This window comes from Pundamilia nyererei, unplaced genomic scaffold (assembly GCF_000239375.1).
Source record: "Pundamilia nyererei isolate P.nyererei 1_Seehausen unplaced genomic scaffold, PunNye1.0 scaffold00012, whole genome shotgun sequence".
In the NCBI taxonomy this organism is placed as follows: Eukaryota; Metazoa; Chordata; class Actinopteri; order Cichliformes; family Cichlidae; genus Pundamilia; species Pundamilia nyererei.
This window is the reverse complement of record NW_005187413.1, coordinates 1150960-1161624: the sequence shown is the minus strand read 5'-3', so window position 1 is coordinate 1161624 and position 10665 is coordinate 1150960. Positions and strand designations below refer to the sequence as shown.

General features: G+C 37.3%; 1 protein-coding gene across 1 annotated transcript in view; it reads left to right on the top strand.

Annotated features, from left to right (window-relative positions):
• Positions 1 to 239: 239 nt before the first annotated feature.
• LOC102193522 (protein-glutamine gamma-glutamyltransferase E-like) overlaps positions 240 to 10665 on the top strand; it is a 13206-nt gene continuing 2780 nt past the window's right edge. The window contains exons 1-11 of the mRNA XM_005724735.1: positions 240 to 318; positions 2543 to 2713; positions 5265 to 5519; positions 5662 to 5780; positions 6198 to 6326; positions 6582 to 6759; positions 8130 to 8265; positions 9089 to 9198; positions 9494 to 9609; positions 9752 to 9878; positions 10530 to 10660. Of these exons, the coding sequence (XP_005724792.1) occupies positions 294 to 318; positions 2543 to 2713; positions 5265 to 5519; positions 5662 to 5780; positions 6198 to 6326; positions 6582 to 6759; positions 8130 to 8265; positions 9089 to 9198; positions 9494 to 9609; positions 9752 to 9878; positions 10530 to 10660 (1497 nt within the window). The 5' untranslated portion in view covers positions 240 to 293. The remainder of the gene's footprint in view (positions 319 to 2542; positions 2714 to 5264; positions 5520 to 5661; positions 5781 to 6197; positions 6327 to 6581; positions 6760 to 8129; positions 8266 to 9088; positions 9199 to 9493; positions 9610 to 9751; positions 9879 to 10529; positions 10661 to 10665) is intronic.

Below are 10665 nucleotides of genomic sequence, written 5' to 3'. Positions count from 1 at the left end.
AGATAGCACTATAAAATACACTTAGGATATTCAGAAACGCGCTAATAATTCAAAGGAAACAGAATGTAATGCACTGCAGCATCATATTATCCTATGTGTGTGTTTGTGTGGGTGGCTTTTTGAACAGGGAGGAAATGGTTCATCTAGTTTGTGTAATGTAAACTGGGTGACCTGGGGCTGGGTGTGACAGCCGGTTTAAAATAAATCAGGGCTCAACCACCTGTCAGTGTGGTGCTGAGTCCCAGCCAGAGAGCTTCTCATTGTACCTGAACTGCTGTGGAAAGTCTAGAAAGATGACATCGGAGACCAAACAGTCAAGTAAGTACATTAACTTTTAGACATATATTAACTGAAGTTTATCATCATATCTTTAAGGACTTAATGTACTCTAATTTAAATTAAATTGTTTAATTTAAATAATAACAGTTAAATAGTCTTGTCAAAAGCAGGATTGCATTTGACAAGAGTTTTAGAAAAGTTTGCACCTATTTCAAAGTTTTTATAGAGTTAAAATAAAATTGTGTTATACACTTAGCTTGCATGACCTCAGTTCTCCCAGTTTCTAGAAATCTTACTTGCAGGTGCTGGCAAATAGAAATGAATGCCTTACAACAACAGTCTTCAGAAAGTACATGCCAGAGAATGTTGTGTGAAAAGCTCACATTGACACATTAAACAGGATTTTTGCAGTTTATTCTCTTTACATACACGACAACATGTCTGTGGTCATCATGGGTCAACCTGGAAATTCAAATATATGTTTTGCAAGTTGAAGTTAATCCAAAGTTTCAGATTCAGGCCAGTTTGGCAGAAAATTTAGTTCAGGAAATCTGGAACACCTTCTAAATTTGATCGATGCCCCCATAATCAGTTCGAGTTTCGTACTCAAGTGCCCATTACATCGACGTAAGAGCAGTTGTTTTTGAATCATATATTAGATTGTTGTGGTTATCTTTGTTTTTTTTTATTCGGAAGGCATCTATAAATAATCATAAATATCAAAATATTAGTGCGCGTGATGTTTTGCCTCCCATCCAGGACCACCTCCAATATGTGACACCCTCCATCAGATTGTTTTAGAACTATCAAAAGATAAACACATCGTCTTTGTGGGTTTCAATTGTGCAGTGCAGACAGATGTAAGGCAACTGAGATTCTAGAAGGAACAAAGTAACATTTAGCAGCTCTGGAAACTGAATTAAAGATCTAAAATTTTAAGATATCAATGAGACTGTGTTAGAAATATAAATATGAACTTATGCAAACTTGTAGGCACTGCAAAAAAAATGTATGTGAAAATATTTAGAAAGCGTTCACAGACTGACTTTAATGTCACAGACAGCCAAAACTTTCTATAGATATTAAGGAGAGGTCCCTTAAATGCATTCCCTCTCTCAGGTGTTTCAGTGTGTATTTCAGGCCAACCTTCATGTATGTTTAGTAAAAAAAAAATGTGTATAAATTTCTCTACCCAAGGGGAGAACTCTACATGCTGTAGATTTATAAGTTTAATAAATCTAAAGAAAGTTTATAGTTTTGGGGGTTTTTTCTTACTGTACACCCTTGTTAAAAATGTGAGTAATAGTGACAAAATGTAGACAGTTAACTACAATATGAAAGCAGGTGTGTGCATTTTTCCCTCCCTCACACACACCCAAACCAAACTCACCCACCACGGAATCTAAAAAACGTCATCTCTCCTAACAAAAAGTTATAAATTCGCAGTTTTTTTCAATTCAAACACACTGAGAACCTGTTAAATCATGTTTCCTAACATTAAAATTAAAAGTTTGACTGTGAAAAGTACTTCTCATATCAATATTGAAAAAGACAAAGTGTTAAGATAGTCTCTCCAAACCTCACTATTTTGTGCTTAAGTGTTTTTATGAATTGTGTCTCAGTTTTCCATGTTACTTGTCAGTGCAGTGCTTTTCTATGGATTCACCTGTTCTCCTGAAAATACCTGTAGGCCTTAAATGTGAGGTTTGTGTTTTGTTTTGTTTTTATTACCATGCTGTTGGGGTTTGGTCGAGACACGAACATTGTGTTCATCACTGATTCTGCCCTGTTGAGGCATGCCCAATCCATGCATATTTTTCCTGACATGTAACTTCAACTTTGTGACGTTTGGATGACTCTCATGACAGTGTTTAAATAGTTTTATCTCCACCCTGCCGTGCCCTGGGTTCCTGTCACCAAATTGCTAAATAGAATTGAGACTTTTGACAAGCTGAGGCAGTTTTTTGAGGTGAATCGAGGTCACTAAAATCTTCATCTATTTTAGCATGGAGAAGGTATCGGTGTAGCAAGCTTAAAGCCTTTTGCATCCTTCAGTTGCAAATGTTTCCAGGAAACCAAGTTAAAATGTATCAGGAGACGACAGATATGGGTCTTTTTCTTTTCTTTTTTGTTTGTTTGTTTTTTAAAGTGTCATGCCATTAAAAATAAGTTTATTAAAATAAAGACTTCACTTTGTGACCTGACTTTCAGATATTTTTGTTCACAGTTAACATTTCTATATTTTATTTTACATTTCTTGCAGTTTTTAAAGGAGTGAATCTCAACTGTGAGACAAACAACACAGAACATGGCACCAAAAAAATCTCAAAGGATCAGCTGATTGTGAGGCGAGGCCAGCGGTTCACCGTGAAAGTTGAACTGACACAGCCGTTCAACCCCAATCTTTACCCGCTCACCTTTACAGCAGTAACAGGTTGGTCCAGCATTAAATAATGTTTTTTTGTTTGTTTTTTTGTAAAAAATGCAAACATATTGTATGTAAACCCTCCCAAGTTAAATCCTTATAATAAAAAATATGTCTAAAGTGTACAGAAGATGCTGTTTGATGGGCACTGAACAAACATTTACTGACCCAAAGCTGTTGACTAGGGCTGTCACCGTTAATCACCGTTAATTAACGCCAACACCGCGTTAACTCGGCATATCTCCGTTAACGGGTTAATGCGGATCACCCTTTGTGTTGGGCTGGACTGCGTCAACGGGTTAGCGCGGGTAGCTTGATTAACGTATTAGCGCAGTGTTGGCGAGTAACGGAATACATGTACAAGCGTTGCGTATTTAAAATACAAAATATGAGTAACTGTATTCTGTTACAGTTACCGTTTAAAAAGGTAGTGTTACTCTGTTGAAATAAATGGATTACACGGCGGTCTTTTCCTGTTTCATATGTTAGGCTATGCCCTCTCTGTCCTTGGTAATTCCACGCCAGTGGAAACCCAAACAAAACACGCATTAAAAGGCTCTAATGTCTGTGTCTCAATCTCGCGGCCCATGTCACCTCCACTTGCTATCCGCATAATGATGTGACGAAATATTTTTTTTAATTATTGTTCAAAAATTATTTAATATGAAGGCAATAGGCACAGTGTTACAGGCATAGCCCTAAACAATGTAGCTTCATGGGCAGTATTGGCCAGTTGTAAGTAAGCTATTAAGACTCTACTCTACACTGTGTTCGTGTTTTCCTCCGAAACAACAAGTTCCGTTGGAGCAGCCTTTCAACGCCTCTCTCTGTCTCTCGCTAGCAAAGTCGACCCAGACAACAAAGTAAAGCTAGTTTTCGGCTATGAACTCGACACGGAACCTGACGTATTAGCCAGAGGACCTGTTTTATATACACGAAAAACAGTTTTCTCTACGAGATCGTTGCAAAAAGCGCAGCCTTACCTAATGTCCACCCTACTGTTACTCATTTTATATTAAGATTTAAAAATCTAGTTGCTATTGGTATGGCGAGTAGCCTTCAGTAATAGTAATACATCACACAGCAATAGTACATTCTTGTAGTTGTAAAAAGCATGATAATATATTAAGAAATCCAAAGTATTCAGAATACGTTAGTCTCATTGAGTAATGTAACGGAATACGTTACAAAATACATTTTGGGGCATGTATTCTGTAATCTGTAGTGGAATACATTTTAATAGTAACTTTCCCAACACTGGCAGCCCCACACAGAGGGTGATCCGCGTTAACTCGTTAATGGGGATATGCTGTGTTAATGTGGATTTGGCGTTAACGTCATTTTAACGCGATTAACGCTGACAGCCCTAGTTGGGACTCAAAGCAAAAACCTCCAAGCCCATTGAAGGCACCCTTTTTGAGCTTTGGAAAGGTTTTGATCCAGGAGAAAGTCAGTCTGAGGAATTGATAGCTGCAAACTGTGCATGTTTGGTTTATATAATTTGAATTTATATTTTTTAAATTTAAATATTTAGTTTGCAGTTGTGACACTTTATAGTAAATAAAAGAGATGTTTGAATATTGATTTCCATGTATCAACAGGAGTTTGTTTATGTTTGCTTACTTTTGTTTTCTTGGTTTTTTTGTTGCTGTTATTTTTATTATTGACATTAACATTTTTGAAAGATCTGTATGGATACATATGAAGAATTTTGTGAAAATCAATACAAAATATAAATTTAAATAATAAATAACAGCTACATGTGGTTAACTGTAGTTTAAAAAGAGGACCCAAACACAGGAACCAGAATCAGGTATTTCCAACAAAAAGCAGGTTTTACTAATGAGCTGATGGAATTAAAAAAAAAACAACTAATTGGGCAATCAGGAGAAATAATATCAGGTGAAACCCATGAGGGTGTGGCAAAAATTGAAAGGGTGAGGAAAAAGCCAGACATGACACATAAGTGAAAGGCTAAATAAACTAAGCTTTACTTAAAGGTGTTTTGCCAGTTAGCACAGTTGGATATGACCACTGTTTGTCTTTTAAACTATCTTTCAGCCTTCTTTTGCAATCAAATTCAAAATGAGCATTGGGTACTGTGAAAAAGTCTTGAGCCACTCCTGGGAAATACAGCAATGAAATGAAAATTTTTACAATTCTGAGTTTGAAAATCAGTATTCGGTATGGCCACCTCTGTTCCTCGATGCAGCCTGAACTCTATTAGGCAAACCTTCTTGTAGTTTTAAGTAGCTTTCAATGATTGTTTTTTAAAGGTTGGCTGTCATTTATTCTATTCTCCATCAAAACAGTCTATTAATTTTGTTCTATTATGTGTTTTTCTATGAAGATATACTTTTTCTGCATTGACAGTGTGTTTGGGAACATTTTCATGCAGTAAAATTTTGTCATTTGCCCTGTGTTGACTACTGGAAATGATTCAGGTGTAACTCACACTGGTTAATGATGTCTGTCTTTCATGTACACGCTGTAGTTACAGAGTATTGTATTGTTGGTACTGTATTGTCACATCTATGATCTCTGTGAATCCTCTCTACAGGAGAAAATCCATCTGAGGACCTGGGAACAAAGTCATGCTTTGGTATGCCAGACAGAATCCAGCGTTCGCCATCAGCAAAGGCAGTGTGGAAAGTGGAGCTAGAGAAGGGATCCAACCCACCAACAGGCTCCTTGAATTTGACCATTACCCCCCCAGCTGACACTCCAATCGGAAAGTACAACTTAACTGCCAGACATAGGGATGAGGAAATATTGTTGGCAGAACTGGTTGTGCTCTTCAATCCCTGGTGTTCTGGTAAGTTATCTTTCTATCTGCCGACCTGTTTTCCAGGCTCTCCAGCACTGTTCATCTGTTGCTGTTGTTTTGCTTAAAACCACTATTATCCATCCATTAATCTGTCTGTCTCATGTGGTTATCCCTATTCCCGCCTCTGTAGATGATTCAGTGTTTATGCAGGATGAGAAAGAGAGACAGGAGTTTGTGATGAATGAACGTGGTATAATCTACAAAGGAAGTGGGAACTACATCACATCTATTAACTGGGACTTTGGGCAGGTACAAACACACACACACTGTGTAGGCTTAGTGGATTTGTGATTCTAGGTTTGATAAATCGAAACCGAAAAGTACCACATTAATCATGTTTTTACCAATCAGTCTTTTATTCTAAGAGTTCTATTGTTCAGTATGGTAGAGGCGCAAAAAAGATGGTCACTGTTAATGGCTTGTAGGTGTAACTCCTTAATCGGAGAGACATATATTTATATGGTGTGAGACTACTGTAGGTCATTATTAACATGCTATTATGAAGTATAGACTAGTGACATTTTTAGATATTAGCTGCTTCAAGTTAATATTTTACTTTAGAATTAATTAGTTAATGTAAATGCTTCGATTATTTTTGACTTTGCCATTAAGTACGAATAACCTAGAGCACTGTAGTTTAAGATAAGCTGCTCTCTTCCTGTCTAGTTTGAAGAGGACATGATGAAGATTTGTCTTAAGATGTTAGATGTCAACCCCAAACACCTGGCAAATGCAGCTAATGACGTTTCTGCTCGCTGTAACCCCATCTACGTCAGCCGTGTGGTCAGCGCCATGGTAGGATATTTATGTATATAACATGTGTTTTGGACAGATGTACTGTATTTGCACTGCAAGTTTCACCAAGAAGGTAATTTAAAGCATTTTACATAACGTTTAAAAGGCATCATAAACAAAATAACACATTAATTATAAAGCATTACTATAAAGCATTAATTAACAAAACCTTTTGTTAATTAATGCTTTATAGTAATTTTGAGGGGAGCCAAAGCTCACTCACTCACTCACCTTTGTTTTCCTGTTTTGCTCCAGATCAACAGTATTGATGACTGTGGTGTCCTGGAGGGACGGTGGTCAGCTCCATTCTGGGGTGGAACTATACCCTCTCACTGGTCTGGCAGCTATCCCATCCTCAAACGTTGGTATAACATCGGCTGCCACCCAGTCAAATATGGACAGTGCTGGGTATTTGCAGGAGTGATGTGTTCAGGTACTGACTAACTCTGCAAGTCCTCACTTACATACAGTATCTATTTTGGTGGGTAATATGAATACATACCTAAATATCTGTTATATATACAGTATGTGTTTAGGCAAGTGAAATGAGAAATAAGAAATAAGCTGCCTTATATGGCAGGTGCTTTAGTTTACGTACATTATCAACTTTGCTGGGTATACCTGATGTTTATTCATCCAAATATTTAATCAGCCAATCACAGGGCAACAACTCAAAAACTTAATGGCCTATAGACATGGCGAAGGTGCTCTGCGATAGACTGGAAACCTTCACAGGGTGTACCCTGCCTCTCACTCTATGGCAGGTGGGGTAGGCTCCAGCCCCCCAGCGACCCTGAATCAGATAAGCAAAGGAGAAAGGATGGCTGGATGGACATGGTAAGGAAGACCTGCTAAAGTTCAAACTGCATCAGAATTGGGGAGAAAGGTTGTATCACCTGGATGACTGAGAACCTTCACATTTAAGTGACTTTAAATGTTACGTGGTTGATCCTACCAGTCGGCTGGTCTGAGTATTTCAAAAACTGCTGATCTACTGGAATGTTTTTTCACAAACATTTCTAAGGTTTAAAGTCCTTAAAAGAGAAACTCAATAAGCAGCAGTTTTCTGGGTGAAAATGCCTTGTTGATGATAGCCGTCAGAGGATAATGGCTTCAAGCTAATAACAGGGAAAAAATAACTCAAATAACCACTCACTACAATACAACTATGCAGAGACCTAAAGTGTAGAAACTATAAGTATAACATAAGCAGAAAACCATAAAGAGAACTAGACCCATGAGCAACAATAAATCAAAGAATATTAATTAAACCTGAAACACATGCGATATGACATCTGTCCTCGTTTGTATCAACGGTTCTGGCTGGTACTTGTGGAGCAATGGTGTCTGGGATATTTTCTTTGCAGACTTTGTCCAATTTACCAACTGAGCATCATTTAAATGCCACAGCCTACCTGAGGGTAGCCACTGACCATGTCCCTTGCTATATGACCACAGTGGATTAGAACAGTTCTGAATTTCTGAGGAATGTCTCTGTCATTTTGTTGAATATATGTATGAAGAATAAAGGCAATTGTGGAGGCAAAAGGGTCCTACCAAGGTATATGTACCAAAGTCTCAAGTTTGTTTACAATTGCCAATTTTCTAGTGCTAATATAGGATTACACTAAAAGTCTGGTAAGCCATAGCTTTAGTGGTTTACTGATTTGTCTTTTCCTTACTTATAACTTTCCATCACTAGGCCAGTGCAACAACATTTAACAATAAGATGCTAAACTAATGTACAATTTGACAAATATCACATTTTTTTAAAATCTGTTTTTTTAATGTTTGTATTTCCAGTAATGCGTCTGCTGGGCATCCCATGCCGTGTGGTCACCAACTACCAGTCAGCTCACGACAGCAACAAGAATCTGATCATTGATGTGTACCATGCTGACTATGGAGTGAGAGAGAAAGAGACCAAGGACAGTGTCTGGTAAGATGACACAAGCTCATATGGCTTATATTGAGAAAGCAAACAGAGAGAGGTACAGATCAGAACTAAATTCTGTGGTAAAGAGTTGAACAGTTCCTTTGTACACACACACACACAGAGGGAGAGAGAAAGTTTCCCTGAGCATTGTACAGTCTTAGTTTCTCACAGAACTAAATAAGGTTAATTTATAAAACAGAGAGGCACTATACAACAAACCTGAAGTCTTCTTGGTCTCTTCCAAGAGTTCCAAAATAAAGCGAAATATAACAAAATAAAAATAAAGGGTTTTTTAAAATTTTCTATAATTTATCCAATTGTTTTTCAATGGTTTTGGAAAAACAAACACCAGAAATGCTATAGAGCTACATGGTTGACTTTCAAAAGGTTTTTCTGTTTTTTTCTGTTTTATTAGTACTCAACCACCATCTTGTTCTTGATATGTCAGACTGCATAAAAGAGGACAAATGAAATTGTGTCCAAAAGTCTAAAAGGCTTTTAATCTTCACTGTGGTTTTACAAAGTATGTCTTGTGTGCTTTGGGAGTGGTGACTTTGTCTGGAAGCTTTTAATCTGTCAATAGAAAGAATGTCCTTAGTGTGATTTATGGTGCCATTTCTCAAGCTTAGGGTAGGGTTGGGTGTTTACCTTACAATATAAAGTTCCTTGATTCAACTGTTGTTGTGATTTGGTGCTATATAAATAAAATTCAATTGAAGTGAAGTGAATCACCCAGCCTTCTTTGCCATGTTCTCGAGTTTTTAAAGCCACTGTTGTGTTTCCACTGACTCCAACATCAGAATCTTGTGTCATGTTTATGTTTCAGGAACTATCATGTCTGGTTAGAGTGCTGGATGAGGCGAACTGACCTGGGAAAAGATGGTAAATATGACGGCTGGCAAGTTCTGGATCCAACGCCACAGGAGAAGAGCGATGGTACGAACTCTTGTCTCCTCAGTTTTTCTTCCTTTGTCTAATGACTTTTCTTTTCCTACTTTAACTATTCATTTTTTGCCAGTAAATATACCAACAATTTTTAAGTATTGTTTTTGAATGTGATATTCGATTGTGTGATTTCTTTTCATCTAGTGCTGTTAGTGATGGCAGCTCCATGGTTAGAAAGTTCCATATTTAGTGCCATGAAGTTAGAATAAAAACTACTCTGTATTAGTAAAGCATGTTTCTTTATTTAATGTTCATCCGATGGCTTTTCTTGCTTGTCCTTTTGCAGGTGCATACTGCTGCGGTCCAGCCTCAGTCAAAGCCATCCTGAATGGAGAAACCGATCTAAAATATGATGCCCCATTTGTTTATGCTATGGTCAATGCTGACTGCATTGACTGGCTGGTTAGTGAACAGAGCTGTACTATATAAATCCACAAATAACATAGTTAGCAGCACCAAAAGAGGAGCAGCCTTTAGTATAATAGCAATATTTATTATTTCAAATTTTGGTTTCTATCGTGTTTCTTTCTTTGTGTCCTGGCAGTGTAAAGCTGATGGCACAATGGTGAATATTTTCTCTGACACCAAGAGAATCGGACAGAATATCTCCACCAAGGCTGTTGGCTCCAACACAAGGCTGGACATCACAGACAGCTACAAGTACAAGGAAGGTGGGTTCACCTAAAAGACGTGTTTCTTGAAGACTTAAATGGAGAATTTTGTTCTTTACCATCCTGATATTATGAAAGTAGATCTCACAAGGGACATGACACTGGTAATGATTTGTCAGTCAGAAGTTACCACTGTTATACCACCCCTATTTATAAAATGAGCATTTTGATGTGTCACATAAATTCTGAAATGAGCATGTGAGACCAAAATGTTAATTAAGGTCACAGATCAACAGAGTGGTAGTGTAAAAAAAAAAAGTCCTTTATTTATCCAGGTAAAAAATCTCATTGAGATTAAAAATCTAATTTCCAAGAGAGACCTGGCATCATGGCAACAAAAATTAAAATTCATGAACAGAACAGGATGTTGCATCCGCCTTTTTATATACAGTCCATTGTGCTAAGTTAGGCTGTCTTTGGTTCTTTGAATGACAGATAGTATTTGGTTTTAAAAAATGCTATATAAACCTTGTTTTAATGGTTCACTAGCGATCTGCAAAGAGATTGCAAATAAAAATGGGTTTGGTGACTGTGTTCTCTGTTTTCTGATACTAATAAGAAGGTTAAATAAAACGTTTTGGTCAAGACATAGTAGAAATTCTTTAACAAAATTAATTTTCACTCTCACTCTAAAACTTTCCACTCTTACAGGGTCTAATGAGGAGAGAACTGTATTTAGATATGCCCTCACCAGAGATTACTCCAGAGATGAAGAGGAAAAGAACAATAGAGGGACAAATAATCCAATCCAGAATGGAGGAACAACAAGTGGAACTGGGAATGGAGG